This window comes from Manacus vitellinus, unplaced genomic scaffold, assembly GCF_001715985.3.
Source record: "Manacus vitellinus isolate BGI_N305 unplaced genomic scaffold, ASM171598v3 scaffold_8_pilon, whole genome shotgun sequence".
In the NCBI taxonomy this organism is placed as follows: domain Eukaryota; kingdom Metazoa; phylum Chordata; class Aves; order Passeriformes; family Pipridae; genus Manacus; species Manacus vitellinus.
This window is the reverse complement of record NW_021940864.1, coordinates 4,410,227-4,425,426: the sequence shown is the minus strand read 5'-3', so window position 1 is coordinate 4,425,426 and position 15,200 is coordinate 4,410,227. Positions and strand designations below refer to the sequence as shown.

The window sequence follows — 15,200 nt, the reverse complement described above, 5'->3', positions numbered from 1 at the left end:
ACAACTATTTTGCATAAGGAGAGTCAGTGATTGGTAAAGCCAAATCTCAGTGGATGATTTAAAAACAAACAAACAAATAACCCAAAAAACAACCAAACCAAAACAAAAACCACACCAAAAAAAAAAAAAAAAAAAAAAGAAATCACAGAAACCCCTCTTGCCCTTAAAATCTAAAATTATGTGGAATATTTGGCATTATGCATGTCCCTGGATGTTCACCAAGAAACCAAGCGACAAGGCACTTTGCAGCAGGTCTCCATTGGGACACATTTTGCAACATCGGCATTTTAAGTTTCTGATTCATTGCAAACACATCATTTCCTTACCATCAACAAACACCCAAAATGATTTGTGAGTAAACAACTAGGACCCCACGTCCATGTCCCCAGGCAACCCACTGTACCAGGGCCCACCTGTGCTAGGAAGATGAAGCACATGAGACTGTTTTTCAGCAGGAGAGCTCTGCCTGCTTGAGGACAGGAGGAGAAGGGTGTGCCTGTTCAGGGTGGTACTTTTGTCTGGCTGGGAGTGGCAGCCTGAGCATCATTCCAAACTCCACCAGCCCATGCCCAGCCAGACACTTACCTCTGGGTGCAGACACGGCCTCTGACAAAGGAGCAGATGCAGAGGGAGGAGGCGCAGAGTTCACAGCTGCAGCATCTGGAGGGAACACCCTGTCCTGCTTCTTACATTTAAATTTCTTCAGGTAAGGAATTTCCCGAAATTCCTGTGGGATGGAAGCATAGGCAGAATTTAAAACCAACAAAAACTACTGTTAGATTTGAAGGCTAAATTGAGCATTGGCCAAATGTTGGCATTTACTGCAAGTCTTGGAAAGGATTTCTGAGGCAGGCAAACCCCCACTTTACTGACTGTGAAAACAAAGCTGGAAGAGGGTAAGTGATGAGTTTTAAATCAAACCAGCAACATCTCTTTCAATTTAGTGTTACTGGAAATTATATGATTAATTTATGCATTAGCTGCCTGCTCCTGGAGGGATGTGGCTGTGACAGGACTTCCCTGCTGTCACAGCTGCTCAGCACCACAGCATACTGCTCTCAGGCATCCAACACTCTCTGCTGCTTATTCAATCTCCTCACAAGAGGTAACATCAGTTAAGAAATGTGCTTCAGAACATGAAATATGCAGTAAACACCCACCTTTGGGATTACCCAGTCTTTCCTGTTGGGAGTCTGCGTTTTAGCAACGCACTTGGTCCAGGCAGTGATATCCCCCGAGCAGTAATATGCATCGCTCTTGAACACAAACTGCCCCTTACACTGCTCACAGGGAAGCAGAGCTCCAAATGCCATCCCATCTGCTACTCGGTCCAAAATCTAAAGCGACAGAGAAACAACAAAACAGGTCACGGCAGGAGGAGGCTGGAAGCCCACACACTGCACTGCACATGAAAATAATTGTCGGGCTGTTGGCACGCAGACGTTTCCAGCGCATGTCACGCATAAACTAAACATAAACCACAACTCTTACCCACACTGATTGATATATGATGCCTTAGAGGCATGACACAAAGTTTCTCCAGTCACACCCTATCTGCTCACACTTCTGGCTCACAGTCTCTCCTGTCCAGGAAGAGGGAGGTGATTCTCCCCCTCCACTCCACTCTCCTGAGACCCTACCTGGAGTGCTGCCTCCAGATCTGAGGCTCCCAACATAAGAAGGACATGGACCTGCGGAAATGAGTCCAGAGGAGGGCCACAAAAATGAGAAGAGGGTTGGAGCACCTTTCCTGTAAAGACAGGCTGAAGGAGCTGGGATTGTGCAGTTTGGAGAAGACAAGGCTCCAGGGAGACCTTATAGGACCTTCCAGAACCTAAATGGGGTCTACAAGAGAGCTAGTCAGACACTTTTTACAAGGGCCTGTAGTGGTAGGACAAGGGGGAACGGCTTTAAACTGAAAGAGGGTAGGTTTAGATTGGATATTAGGAAGAAATCCTTTACTCATCAATAGTGGTGAGGCACTAGTTGCCCAGAGAAGTTGTGGATGCTCCATCTGTGGAAGTGCTCAAGGCCAGGCTGGATGGGGCTTTGAGCAATCTGATCTAGGGAGTGACATTCCCTGCCCACAGCAGGGGGTTTGGAACTAAATGATCTTTTCCAACGCAAACCATTCTATAATTCTGTGGTTCAGGAGAACATACCTACCACACAGCACCTGATCAGGCTGCCATGCCAGAACAGCCAAGGAGGAGATGAGCTACTGCCTCTGAGCACATGAGTAGGTAGGTGGGAATGTAGGCTGAGACAAGTCCAGGTTTTCCTGCCTAGAGAGTATTTCATGACCATTTTGAGTCTAGACACTTCCCACATCCCAGCCCACACTCCTTTCAGAGTCTTGATAAATACAAATACTTAAAGCAGTATGTGGCTCTGAAAGAGTACAGACTTTCACACCTTACATAGACAGAAACTGACAGTTTTTAGAAAAGAAACCAGGAAAGAAGTTTTACGGTTTTTGCTTCATTTTCCATAACTGAGGAAGGCAATGTGAAGTGCCTTAACTAACCTGCTCTTAAAGAGATAGCAACAACAACAAAAAAACCCCACCACCACAAAAAACCATGGACCACTCTGAGCATAGAATAAAGGCACATCACTGCAACCAAGGCGCTGAACTCAGCATCACACACCACCACACTGCCCTTCACAAGAAGCCTAACAGCAATATCACCAGGGTCCTGGGACAAAAGGACTGGGCTTTGCACCAAATTTCTTTCTTATGTGTTACAGGAACGTGCTTCAGATTCATGGACCTTGCAGCAATATTGGGTCGAGTTAGCTTCACTGATTCAAAGAGACGGTGCACATGCAGAGCAACTACAGATCAACTCACGGCATTCTCCCCTGAAGGAACCTCCTGTTTGTTGGCAATCAGCAGCTCTTTCAGGTCATTAGTGGAGCAGACCTTCCTCAGCTCATCCTTGATGCCCCAGATCAGCTCTGTCTGCTCCTGTTGACAAAACCCAGCAGCTTAGAAAGCAATCGACTGCAAGTACCTGAGAACACTCTTAAAACTGCAGAGTGTGGACAAGGTTTTAGCAAGTCCATGCTTGCTAAAACCATCTCACACAGATTGTGAGGTGAAGAGCTTCAAGAACCAGTAGCTTTACCAAAAGGGCTCTCAACAGCCTTTGCAAATACCACCTAATTAGTTGACACTGATAATAGCAGGGATGTGGCTGCATTTGAGCCTTTTATCAAAATAAAAAAATCAGAAATGCTGATTGTCACTGTTTTTATTTTAAGGTAACTAAACATAAGAGGAATCTCTACCAGCTCAGTCACCGCAGCAGTACAGAGGAGCATGTACATCCTTTTGGGATCTTCTATAAAAGTTGAAAGGGTTGAAAACAGCATTCTACAATATCTCAGTTTTTGAATGTTATTCACTGGCTACAGTCAGAGGTGCAGTCTACCCTAGAAGAACTGGTTAACTGGGTTAAATGGTTTCATTTTCAGTGTTAATGATCATGCTCGATGAAATACTGTTAAAAAAGTAAACCCAAAGTTAACCCTAAGAAGTGCTCATCCACGAAGCGGATTCACAAAGTACCTTGATCTGTCCTGAACATCTGCATTGCAGCAGCAAAACCTTCAAAATCTCTCAGCTAGGTTTTTTTTTTAATTAAGGTGCTGCCACACAACAAAAAAGAAAATTTTTGTTCAAAGGTGGAGGCACCGTTTCTCTACAGCTCCATTAAGACTTCAATTGCAGCAAAAGCAGCTTGTTAATTTTTTTTCTTGGGAACTTTCAATAAATACAAAATTCCTGAAGCTCTACTGGGAATTCTTCCCACGATATTCTAGAAAGTGAAAGGCAGAAAGCTGTGATCTATCACAATTTGCACCCAAGATCTGAACACATCTCCCCAGAGGGTGAAAAATGTATGATTTCTCATCAATGTAGAGTTGCACACTTTATCTCTGTTTAATTTTTACAATGAGCTATTTATTGTTTCCCAAGCTCTTCTGCAACAGTGCTTGGGCTCTGAGCACGAGCCACCACAGCCAGATGATACAGGAAGGACAACAGAAACAGCCTCTCTGAGAGAAAAGGTATTTAACCTCATCTATTTAAATCCAATAAGCACAAGTCCTAGACTAGAAACATCCTTCCTGTCTCGAAAGAAAGGGGCAGGGTGAATTGCCTTCAGCAAAGCCTTAGTGACAGGGCACCACCTGTGCCAGGACACAAGGACCAGCTGTGCTGCAACTGCTCCATCTGGGCACAAGGTACTGCCTTCTCCAGGTGCTACAGCTCTTCAGTTAGTGCCTGACACTGCACTGTTCTAACAAAGTTTTTAGGATGTGATCAGCTAAAACTCACCTTCAGCTGTTTTTCCTGCTTCGACTCTTTCTCTTTTTCTTTTTTCTGTTTCTTTTTTGCAGTCACATTTCCATCTACCTCTTCTCCTTTCCTCTTTCTAATAGAGAAAAAAAAAAAAAACAAACACATACACATGAAAGGAAGTTATTTAAATGCCTGTCCAGCAGTTACCAGAGCTCAGATTACTGACTGCCGATATCTGCAGAGGCTTGAATATCCTCAGTCTTGGCAGGCAAACCCATTTTTCAAATTCCTCAGTGCTAGATTGTATGCATGTATTTGGCTCCACAACATGAGTTGCCTCGATCAGGTCAGATACATTTAGAGCTTTTCTATAGGGTAATCATATGGTCTGGCAGAAAAGCATGTCAAATACTGCAACATTTCCAGGCATCTTTATACACCTATATTAGTTACCCTAAAGACACAGCTAAGAATCACTGAATAGCTCTCCAAATCTAAGGTGGTGTAGCAAGGTTAGAAGACCACAGTGTCCTTCGGTCAAATCAACAGCTTGATATTTCAGCTTAGACAGCCCATACTGAAATGAAGGACAGCAAACTAAGTAACTTTAGTAAGCTAACACACTGGGAAACCAGATATTTCCCATCTAGTTTCTCTTCAGACTGGAATATTGGCCTGCCTCTGAAATCAAACAGGTGGAAGTTTCTGCTTGAAAAGCATTCCCAGGCCGATAGTAGTTTTGTGACGTACTATTGTGAGTTGTGTGTGTGGAAATTTATTGCTATTAGCTGGGGTCCTGGAGCCTCACAGGGAGAAGTTACAAAAAACACTGCTTGAGAAAGACTAGAAAGAGGAAGCCAAATGAAAACTGCGGGGTTTTTGGCAGATTTCAGAATGACAAGAGACCTCAAAGGAAGATCTTTTGTGTTTCCAGAGTTGTCATCCCCTTCATCTGCATGGTTTCAAAATACATCAATATTAATAAATCAGTGTGTACTCTCCCCATGAGAATACAAAGGGAAATTTTGCCCCAGTTGAGGCAGGATGGGCATGCAGCTCGAGGCAGAGAATGAACACAGCTTCAATCCTGAAATTCATTTTGAGAGAGCTGCTATCATATTGAAACATCAGCCAGGTTTCTTTTTAAGAAAGCATCTGTTTTAACTTTACAAGCCGTGGCTGATGGTTAAGCCATAAAGTTGACATTCTTAACTGCTCTCCTACCTACAATTTTAAACAGTTCACTTTCTAGTATTTTGCTACTGTTAAGACTAACTCTGTATGACAGCTTATTTAGCTATAAAGCTGCAGGAGGATGTCAGAAGGTACTCTTCTCCCAGAGACTCACACGTGAGACCTGTACATTCTAATGACCATCCTGGCCCTATAACTGGGCCAAGTGCTCATTTTAGTTGCAGGGTCACCACTAGCCCCATCATTAGCACCTCTCACCAAACTGTGGTTCAGAGCACTCTGCAAGTCTTTGAACGCTGGTTTTGCAGAAGAGCTCATCTTCCAGCTGTGCCCCTGCCAGGTCCCATCAGTGAGCTGGGGCCGTGCACTGCCTCGGGGTGGGAAAACAGCTGCACTGTGCTACCAGCAATTGCTTGAGAAAAACTCCTTATTGTGTTCTAAATCAGGCAAGCAGCAACCAACATGGCAGGAGTGGCTCCACCACACACAGAGCAGTGCCCAGGCCAAGCAAGTCCTCCCTCCTCCCCAGCTGCAGCCTCTGCCAGGGGCAAGACCAGAGTGTTCACTGAGCCCCACTATGAGGGTAGTGACCTCTCTGAGTTTGAACAGAGTCAGAGGTACACAACACAATCTGGGAAAAACATACCAGCTTGAGTACAACACACTCTGCTATAGTATTAAGCCCCCTGGTTTGGGAAGGTGTAAGTGCTTAGGATGGGTGCCCAACCCTGTGTATCTGCAGTGTCTGCTGATGGTCAGGCTGCCTCCAGCAAGCCAGCACTCACTCCCATAATGTAAGTTGTCTCCTAGTCTCCAAGAGAAGCAAATCCAGCACACTAACCACTGGAAGGTGATCACTCTGCTGAGAGGCCCTATGACCCAGGGAAAGCATCCAAATTCCAGCAGTGACTCAAGTTTTGGCAACTTCTCCTCAGAGTTAAGGGGACAGCAGTTGCTCTCCCAGACAGAGCGATTACTGTACCTGTTCCAGCCACTGGAAACAAATGGAGCGAGAAGGATCATCCCAACTGCAGAGAAGCATAAAGCTTTTGGTCACCTTCTCCTTTGTGCCTGGCTATGCCCAAGGCTAAAGCAAACACTAATCATTTTATGTAGCCTAGAGAAGGGAATGGCAAAGCTGAACTCATCTTGCACCTTCCCAAAACAGTAAATTTTTGAACAATCGACAAAATACATTTTCAATGACACACACATTAATTTTATCTTCCATCCCTGGGACCAAACACTGTGTGCTGCTCACAGCAGCTGGGTGGTACTGTGTACACCCTTTTTCCTGCTGAGAAAAAGACACTCTTCCAACATCCAACAGGTACAGCCCAACAGCTTAGAAGGACTGGTACTTCTCAGGCAACACAAACACCACTTCTCACCTTCATGGAGGATACACAGCTACAAGACTTATTCCAGCTCTGGAATAAGATGAAGACGGAGGTGAACTGTCCTGTCCCATTCTAGCCTGGCCCCTCTTTACCATCTACTCTCTATTTTTCATGTTCCCTGCCTTACAGTGAGAATGAAGGGGTCAAAAGGACAGTCACAGCAACAGCTGGGTAAGGCAAGCAGCCCACGCAGGGAGAAATAAGAACTCCACTTTTCACCTCCTCACAGTAAAGCACTGCCAGACTGTCAGTGACCTGAGTACTTACCATTTGCCTCAGGCAACCTCTGCAGTTAATCCAGTGCTACATGACATCTCCAGAAGGACACATTGCTCCTGTCCTGGACAGAAATTTTACTCAAACAAGAGAGGTAGAAAATACAGCGAAGTCTTACAGCTCAAAGCAGGAGGGTGAAACACATGCTACCAAAAGAATACTGTCCAAGGGTGCTTGCAAGCTGCTATTGCATTTGCTACATCAGCATGTGAGCACTCCTTCCACAGAGAAGCTGCAAGCAAGGACACAAGATCATCCTCCTCCGGGCCTGCAAAATGCTGGTGCGTAGGCAGGACAGCTCCTAGCCCAGGGGAGGGTCAGCATGCCTCACCCAGAGGTGGCTGAGGAAAAAAGAGACAGAATCCTTGCAGGAAACCTTCCCATTTCTGCCCTTCAGAAGAAAAGGATTTTCCAACCTGTTCTTGGTAGCCCTGCTTGGCACCTCACCTCTCTCATCTGCAATAGACACACCATAATGCCAACCTTACAGAAAGGGCTGACAGGGCAGTCCCAAAGATTCTCCTCAGAGTATGGGCTGGACATGCAGAAGCAGCATTTAAACTTGGATGGGTCACATCTGAATTGTAGAGACTTCTGAGTCAAGATATAATTTAGACACAGCACAATTAGGAATACCTTTGAAGATCATTTTGAGAATCTCACTTGCAATAGATGCTGTAACATCATTTCAGCAAGATGCTGTAGTTTCTGTTGTTAATTCCTGTTATCTAATTGAACACACAGGGTGAATGATTGGAGGTAAGTGCACCTCATTCAAGTCTCTGGTGTGTTTTTCTTTTGTCTTCTCCATAACTGCAGTGCCTTCTTGGCAGAAAAATCACAGGTAGTTCGCACACCACACCTCTCCACCTCATTCTGTTTATCTACACTCTCACTCATTCAGTTTGTTTGACAACTGTTTTTCCAATTGACCCCTGCTATCCTTGGCTCAAGCACACAGCCCAAAGAGCAGAAGGTAGTGGAGCATAAGAGCCAGCTAGCACCTTCAGGGTTGGGGGGCTGGTTCAGGCAGTGATTAGAAAACAGGAAAGATGAGACGTCCTGCTGCTTTTCTGGTTCACATTACCCTACATCACCAGTGGAGCTTTTTTCCACTGCAATTCTAGGCTTTTATTTACACAGTGACTTGGCAAACTACTCTGTGGCCTGTCTTTACAAAGCCTTCATATTTTGCATAGCATCCCAGAAGTGGCCCAGAAAAGCAGAGTCAGGGCAGAAAAGAGAAGCACTTACACAGTCAAATCTCTAGAGCTTTGCTGAGAACATAGGAGAAAACTACAAATAACACCATGAAACTCACACACTGTTCTAGGACAAAGTGGGACACGCAGCTCGGCACAAAAGCAAAGGACTACTTGAAAAGCTGCAAATGCATTAAAATACTGCACTTCTGCTTACACTCTGTAATGCACACAGAGGTAAAATCCCGTGGAATGCATGGAAAGGCAGCAGACTGCCCAACACATGCACACAGCTCCTCTTGGTCTCCACCAGTTTAGCTGAGTGAGGTGAACAGCACAGAACCTGACAGGGCTCCAGCAGCACTGCAGGACCCTCCCCACAGCACTGGCACCACTGCCCAATGCTTCTGGAGCACCTGCTATCCAACCAGGAATAAAGCATGGGGGTTGCAGCCTCTTACCACCACACAGCTCTGTTGATGCAGGCTCCTCTGTCACCTATGCCCAAGGAGGGCATTCACATACACACCAGGCTCTGAACCTACACCACACTCATCAGCTGCATGTCTGGAAGACCAGTATTGATGAAGACCCCACAGATCTGACATGGCCACAGCCTCTCAGAACCAAAATCAGTCTCACTGGACATTTTCATGGTGAGTCCTTGCAAAAGTAAAGTTGAATTCAGTCTAAAATGCACAGAGAAGCCCAATGTTTTCCAACTACATGATCTTTCTTATTTGTAGGATTCAGAAACACCTCAGGTTCCTTCCTCTTTAAGTTCCTTGTGTTCACTGGCTTGTGTTATGAAGCATGACTCAAGGCAAAGTCATTTCAAGATCAAGTAACAAAAGCCTTCATTAACAAAGAAAGATCCACCAGCACCAGCAAGTCACCTGGAAACACTTCTCTGTCAGTACAAGTTCTGTCAAGAGCCTCCACTAAAAGTTTCAACGCAAGGCAACGAAATTTCAGATATACCATAAAAGATTCAGCAAATAAAAGCATCCAAGTGTAAGCACTACATGGCCAATAAACACCATTATCAGATTTAGTACCTGTCACAGATCAGCAGCTCATAGATAAGAGATGTCAAATCAATTCTCTAACAAGTGGTTTGAGTGGAGAAAGCATCACTGATAACAGTATCACACAAGGAGATGCGGAGCCCAGTACCCATTCGTATTAAGCTTGCATTATTTTATGGTTGAAAGCTCTACTTCAGCCCTCCAAGTCACAGCTGCAGGTCTCTGCATTTCCTCAAGGCAGACATGGGGGGCAATGCTCCCACGGACAGGGAATGTCTGCTGTCATCTGCCTCAGGTCACAGGAAGGACCAAATCCTCCTGTGACCAATGTTGTTCTAACAACAGTGTCGCACAACATTTATCATGGATGTATTTGAAGACAATGGCTCCTCTGTACAACGCAATTTCTTACATTGCCCACATACCCTTCACTCTTGGTAGCTGGGAGCTGCTTCTTCAGAGTTTCTTTATCTTCAGCTTTCAAGATGCTGAAGCCCAGGAGCTGAGTGGCCCCGTAGGACGGCAGGAAGCCCAGCTCTGCTCGGCGGCTCACAAAGCAGTCCGGGTGGTACCAGTTATCTATCATCCCCAGCTGCGGCTTTTCAGGATGCACCATCTTCTTGGAAATCCGGATCTGGCCCTGAGGTAGATTAAGGTAACACAAGAGCAATTGTTAGGCCATTCTGCGAAGAGCAGAATGTTAACAACATGACGCTTCCTAAACACCTTTAAAACAGCAACAGTTCTCCTATCAAAGTCTGCAACTTTTGTTCAAGCTCTTTCACTATGGTTCCTCTGCTTTCATCAATACTCCTTCTAGGTTGAAAAAGTCACTTTTTCAGGTAGTTTTCTGTTCAAAACCCACTCAAAACAGGTAATCCTGTTGTATTTTCTCCAACTTCCAGTAAGCTTGAACACGTAAAACTCTCGTGAACAAAGCCCATAAAGGTAATTCTAAAAATTAATTTTATGTCCCTACCACTCAAACATCCATGATAATACGATCTTACTCTGTCTTACTGCAAATTACTTTTTAGATGTCTAACAAGTAGTTGGTTTAGCTGCATTTAGACTGCAGTACTTTGTGCTCCAACAAGGAAATGTCTACACAACAGTCACCAGTGTTTCTGCAGATAAAAGCATACCTGCACTGCTGTTTGGCCCTTGCCAGCTTTAGCCAATTGGCAGGCCTATTCACACCCATCAGAGGTTTGCAACTTCATTTTGCCAACTACCCTCAGAAGCAGAGCACCAAGACATGTTCAACTACCAAGGCTGCATCATTAATTAACTTTCACTGCTGGTTTTGTCTGCTCTCATGGAGTTAATATGGATACCCTGCACACACACACACACACACACACACACACACACACACACACAGAGCTGGTCTGGCTGAGGAGGAAGGAGAGGCCCACACCTTTGCAGTGCAGCAACAAGCAGTTGGTGATGGCTCTCTTGCAACAGAAAAGCTGGTGAGCAGCGTTTCAGCCTGTTCTAAGACCTAAGTGAAAGGAAAGATCAGCAGGTTTGAAGCCCAGGCTACCACTGCCTGAGGGATGCCTTTACTGTCAGCTGTCCAGGGCACAGCTGCTCCTCAGACACAGAAATACATCTCTGCAAGTGCTTTCCATATGCAGGACAGGCAGGAAGCAATTATAAAAGCCACTGTTTGAATCAAAACTGGTGGGATAAAAGATAAGTGATGGAGAACCAAGAAAAGCTTTTTACCTTTTCTATTTTCTGCTCACAGCCTTTGCAAGTACTTCTGTTAGACTTGGCATATTCTGCAGCAAAGTCATTTAGGCTCTTCTCAGCCTTGCCACCTCCTTCCTGTTCCCCTCCTTTTCCTGGAGAACAAAGCAAATAAATACAGAGTTTGGCTTTAATGTGCATTCCCTTATTTTCTTATTCTCTGTCCCAGATTGTTAGAAGTCTGGATTAATAAATCTCTTGTGTTCCAGCCACTCATTTGCCAAAAATCTGAATACAGAGCAAGATAAGCAGTCCGTGCCTAAAAGCATTTTGAAAATAAAACCCATGTTCTTTAAACAGCCAAGTAGCAATTGCACAGAATTGCTTATTTAATTATTTTAAAACACTTGCAAAGGTGCACACAGCTGACCTTTTCTGTTTCTTTCCTGAAAGCAGTGTAAAATGAGATCTTACTGAAGAACTGACTGGAACAGGAGTCACAAACAGCTCTGCTTCAAAGCAAAACTCCTCTTCCCAACCACAAGTTGCCTTTCACTTTTTGTATTACTACATTTCCAGAAGCAAAGCTCAACCTAAAGCTGCCCAGTATCCTTGGTTTACACTGAGACACAGTGAGTTTAGCCTAGTCTGGACTTCTACCCTTCTTACTTGCTTGCCTGACTCACTAGTTCACGGGGTAACAAAGAGCCACCATAACAACCACACTGCAGTGAAGATATCATTAAAACAACATACTACAGCAGCATTTGTTAATGTTAGAGAACTGAAAACAGAATACACCAATCATGATTACAAAAAATACTTTTCAATATATCTGCCAACTGACTTGGCTTTTTCCCCCCTCACTGATTTAACATGTTGGATGATACTGCTGGTGTCCTAGCCCTGGAGTGTGGAGACACTTCAACAGCTCCTCTGACATCACTTGCTGAAGGGACATGGAAATCAAATCACCATGATAACCACGTGAGAAGAAGGAGCAAAGTTCCAGCTGAACCTCCAAACACCACAAGGCCTCTGCTTACCTCCTCCAGGGCCTCCAGTTTCAATGGCTTTCTTGATTTTCTCCTGATCTTCCCACCGAAGCTCAGGGAAACCGTCAATGTCTGTGTGGGACACGATTCGAGCCCGCTTCCAGAAGCAGCTGTAGTGGTGCCAATGAGGGACTTTGCCATCAAACATGGGCGACTAGGAATAAAGCACATTAGGCCAAGATGAAGCAATTCAGGTAGAATTGAGGGAGGAAAAAAAAACCAAACCAAAACCCAAGATAAAAAAGAGTAGCTGGGCAAACACAAGTGATTTTTTTTTAATTTTATTTTTCTTTAAATTAAGAGATGGATACTATTTAGGACAAAGTCTAAGAAGAAAATCTACTAAGACAGACAAGCTGCTGGAGAGATGTCCCAAAGGGGATAGACGTGGAAGGAGCATTTAGCTAGCTTAACCAGTTCATCTTCCTGCTGCTTAGCCCATCTGTTTTACTGGAAAAAAAACAAAGGTCACAGCCTCAGCATGGCTGCACCAGCCCCTTTGAGACTGCTGCAGCACGAGAGGCTGCTGATCTCGCTCCACTCTGAGCGCAACAACACGATCCCTTTGAGAGCCACTTCTCAAGCAAACTGTCCATGTCCTGGAGAACCCACATCAGGCACAAGACAAGAAGGGCAGCTCCAAGGACTGAAGAAATCCCTAAGTGGGCTGCAGGAGGCAGAGGCAAAATTTAAAGAAAACACCAAAACCCAACTAAGTCCTGCATCAGAAGTCCAGAGGAGACCACGAAGATGATCAGGGGGCTGGAGCACCTCTCCTGTGAAGACAGGCTGAGCGAGTTTGGCTTGTTCAACTTGGAGAAGAGAAGGCTCCAGGGAGACTTTATAGCACCTTCCAGTACCTGAGGGAAGCCTACAAGAGAGCTGCAGAGGATGTAGTGATAGGACAAGGGGGAACAGCTTTAAAGTGAAAAGGGTAGATTTAGATTGGATATAAGGAAGAAATTCTTTACTGTGAGGGTGGTCTAATGGGTGGCATTCCTGCCCATGGCAGGTCAGTTGGAACTAGATGGTCCTTAGGGTCCCTTGCAGACCACACCATTCTATGACTCTTTAATCAGGACAGAAGCATCACCCAAATCCTCCCTGAAGTGCAGCTCCAGAGTGCCCTGCCCTGCACCAGCCTTATCATGCAAGTGCTCCACTTGCTTATGACTCAGACACATTATGTACCAGTCTGGAATCACTCCGGTTACCCATCAGACAAAATAACTGTATAGTGGTTTGGCCCCAAATAACACACACAAACAACTCAGTGCTGTGTAATTACTATTACTGATGATACGGAATCAACAACCTAGGAAAGCTTTCACTGTATCACTCACAAACAGAAGGGAGATTTCCAAGCTGAAAACAACAGTAGAGTTTCGTGCATGAGCAAAAAGGAAAGGGCTCTGAAGACCACAGCATGGAACCAGGAGAGCTGGGAGCCCAAAATACAACTAACCATCAACCAAAACTGTAAGAAGACGTTTTTATTTCCAGCTGGACTCTTCCCACAAGTCAGGATTTGGATTACCCAGTTACACTCACAGCACCACAGCAGCCACCCTGCAGTTGCTCTCAACATTTCTGGAAGTCACAAGCACTTTTGGCACCGAAAGTTGGACACATCTGGGCTTGTGTCTAGTTTTCCTGAAGGACTTCTCAGGGCTCTGCCCCCAACAGAAAGATGCTGCGGGCACAAGGCACTGGGGTGTACGAAAGGGAGCAGAGCTGGCTCAATGTACAAGACAGCCACGTATACAGTGAGTAGATCTCCTCCTCTATATGGAGTTGTAGACTTCCTGAGTTCTCTATGTGAAAAATGAAACCTTCAGGCAAGCTACGTCTTGTTTACACAACTTCTCTCAGCTCACCTATCTTCAGACCAAAGTTTCCTAAACAAACTAAGGAAAAAAGAGACCGATTCACTTTCACATTGCACATGCAGATAACAGAAACCCCTCAGTTCTAGCTGGAAGCAAAAGGCAAAGCTGTGCTGATCCTGCAGTGCCTGGGTGCCTGCCCTGTTCCAAACATTGAGCACCCCACTGACGACATTCAGAGCTCTTGAGGAACCAAAACAAAAGGGGGGGTCACAGCTAACCCAGCTAAGGACTTGGTCTGGGCTTCCCTTTGATTTCTTCTGCACAATTTGCAAAAGAGCTCTGTGCATTGATGGAGGCACAGAGACTGCTCTGCAGGGGATTTCCCCAAGAGGAAGCAAGGGGCCTGCGTGCTCTGCTGAAATTTGGGAGGGGGGATGCTCAGCAGCAGGGTGTGAGAAGTGCTCTGCTGGCAGAAAAACTGGCAGTGGGGGGAGAGAGCCCTTTGCAGAAAAGATCAAACAAATTCAAGAGATTGTAGGGGAATAAATAAAATTACAAGTGTTTGGTGCAAGACTTGCAGTTTTGGGGAGATGGCTGGCTATAAAAGGCAGTGGCTCTGTGAGGAATACCACAGTCCCTGCTGTCTCCTTCCACCTGCCCTCAGGAGATCGCTCCATAAACCAAACCCTACAGAACCAGAACACAGGCACACCGCGGACCCCCAGGCCCCTGTGCTGAGGAAGGGCAGCCCGCCTCGCATCAGCTTAAACTGCTGGGGGAGGCAGGAAAGGATAACAAACGCGAGGAAACCGAGGAGCAGCAGCTGGAGCAGGGGAGGAGGAGCAGCTCCAGCGAGAGGCTTAGGGCAGCCAGAGAGACAAAAGGAAAAGGCAGCAGCAGGAACACGTGCGAGCAAACACCGCAGCCTGGCACCGCACGGTCCCACATTTTTCCCAGAGGAAGGAGGCTCTGGGGAACAAAAGCACAGGCAGGTATTTCCCCTGCGGGGAGCCAGCTGTGCCTCCAAGCCCGGCAGACCTGCCAGCCCTGCCCCGCATGCAGCAGCCCCCGCGGGGGGCCAGGCCCCGGCAGCCCGGGCGAGGAAGGACCAGACCCTTCCCCTCCTGCTTCCAAGTGCTGCCTCTCTCCGGGGCACAAGGAGGTACGTCCTCCAGAACCTGATCCTCAGGGAACCACAGCAGCCATCCA

The 15,200-nt window shown here is 45.8% G+C and overlaps 1 protein-coding gene across 1 annotated transcript in view; it reads right to left on the bottom strand.

The window, feature by feature from the left end:
- The window catches only part of PARP1 (poly(ADP-ribose) polymerase 1), a 30,054-nt gene extending 17,742 nt beyond the window's left edge, over positions 1-12,312 (bottom strand). Inside the window, exons 1-7 of the mRNA XM_029965068.1 lie at positions 12,154-12,312; positions 11,144-11,262; positions 9,838-10,052; positions 4,349-4,445; positions 2,855-2,971; positions 1,161-1,337; positions 586-727 (exon numbers count right to left, since the gene is read on the bottom strand). Of these exons, the coding sequence (XP_029820928.1) occupies positions 586-727; positions 1,161-1,337; positions 2,855-2,971; positions 4,349-4,445; positions 9,838-10,052; positions 11,144-11,262; positions 12,154-12,310 (1,024 nt within the window). The 5' untranslated portion in view covers positions 12,311-12,312. The remainder of the gene's footprint in view (positions 1-585; positions 728-1,160; positions 1,338-2,854; positions 2,972-4,348; positions 4,446-9,837; positions 10,053-11,143; positions 11,263-12,153) is intronic.
- Positions 12,313-15,200: the final 2,888 nt, after the last annotated feature.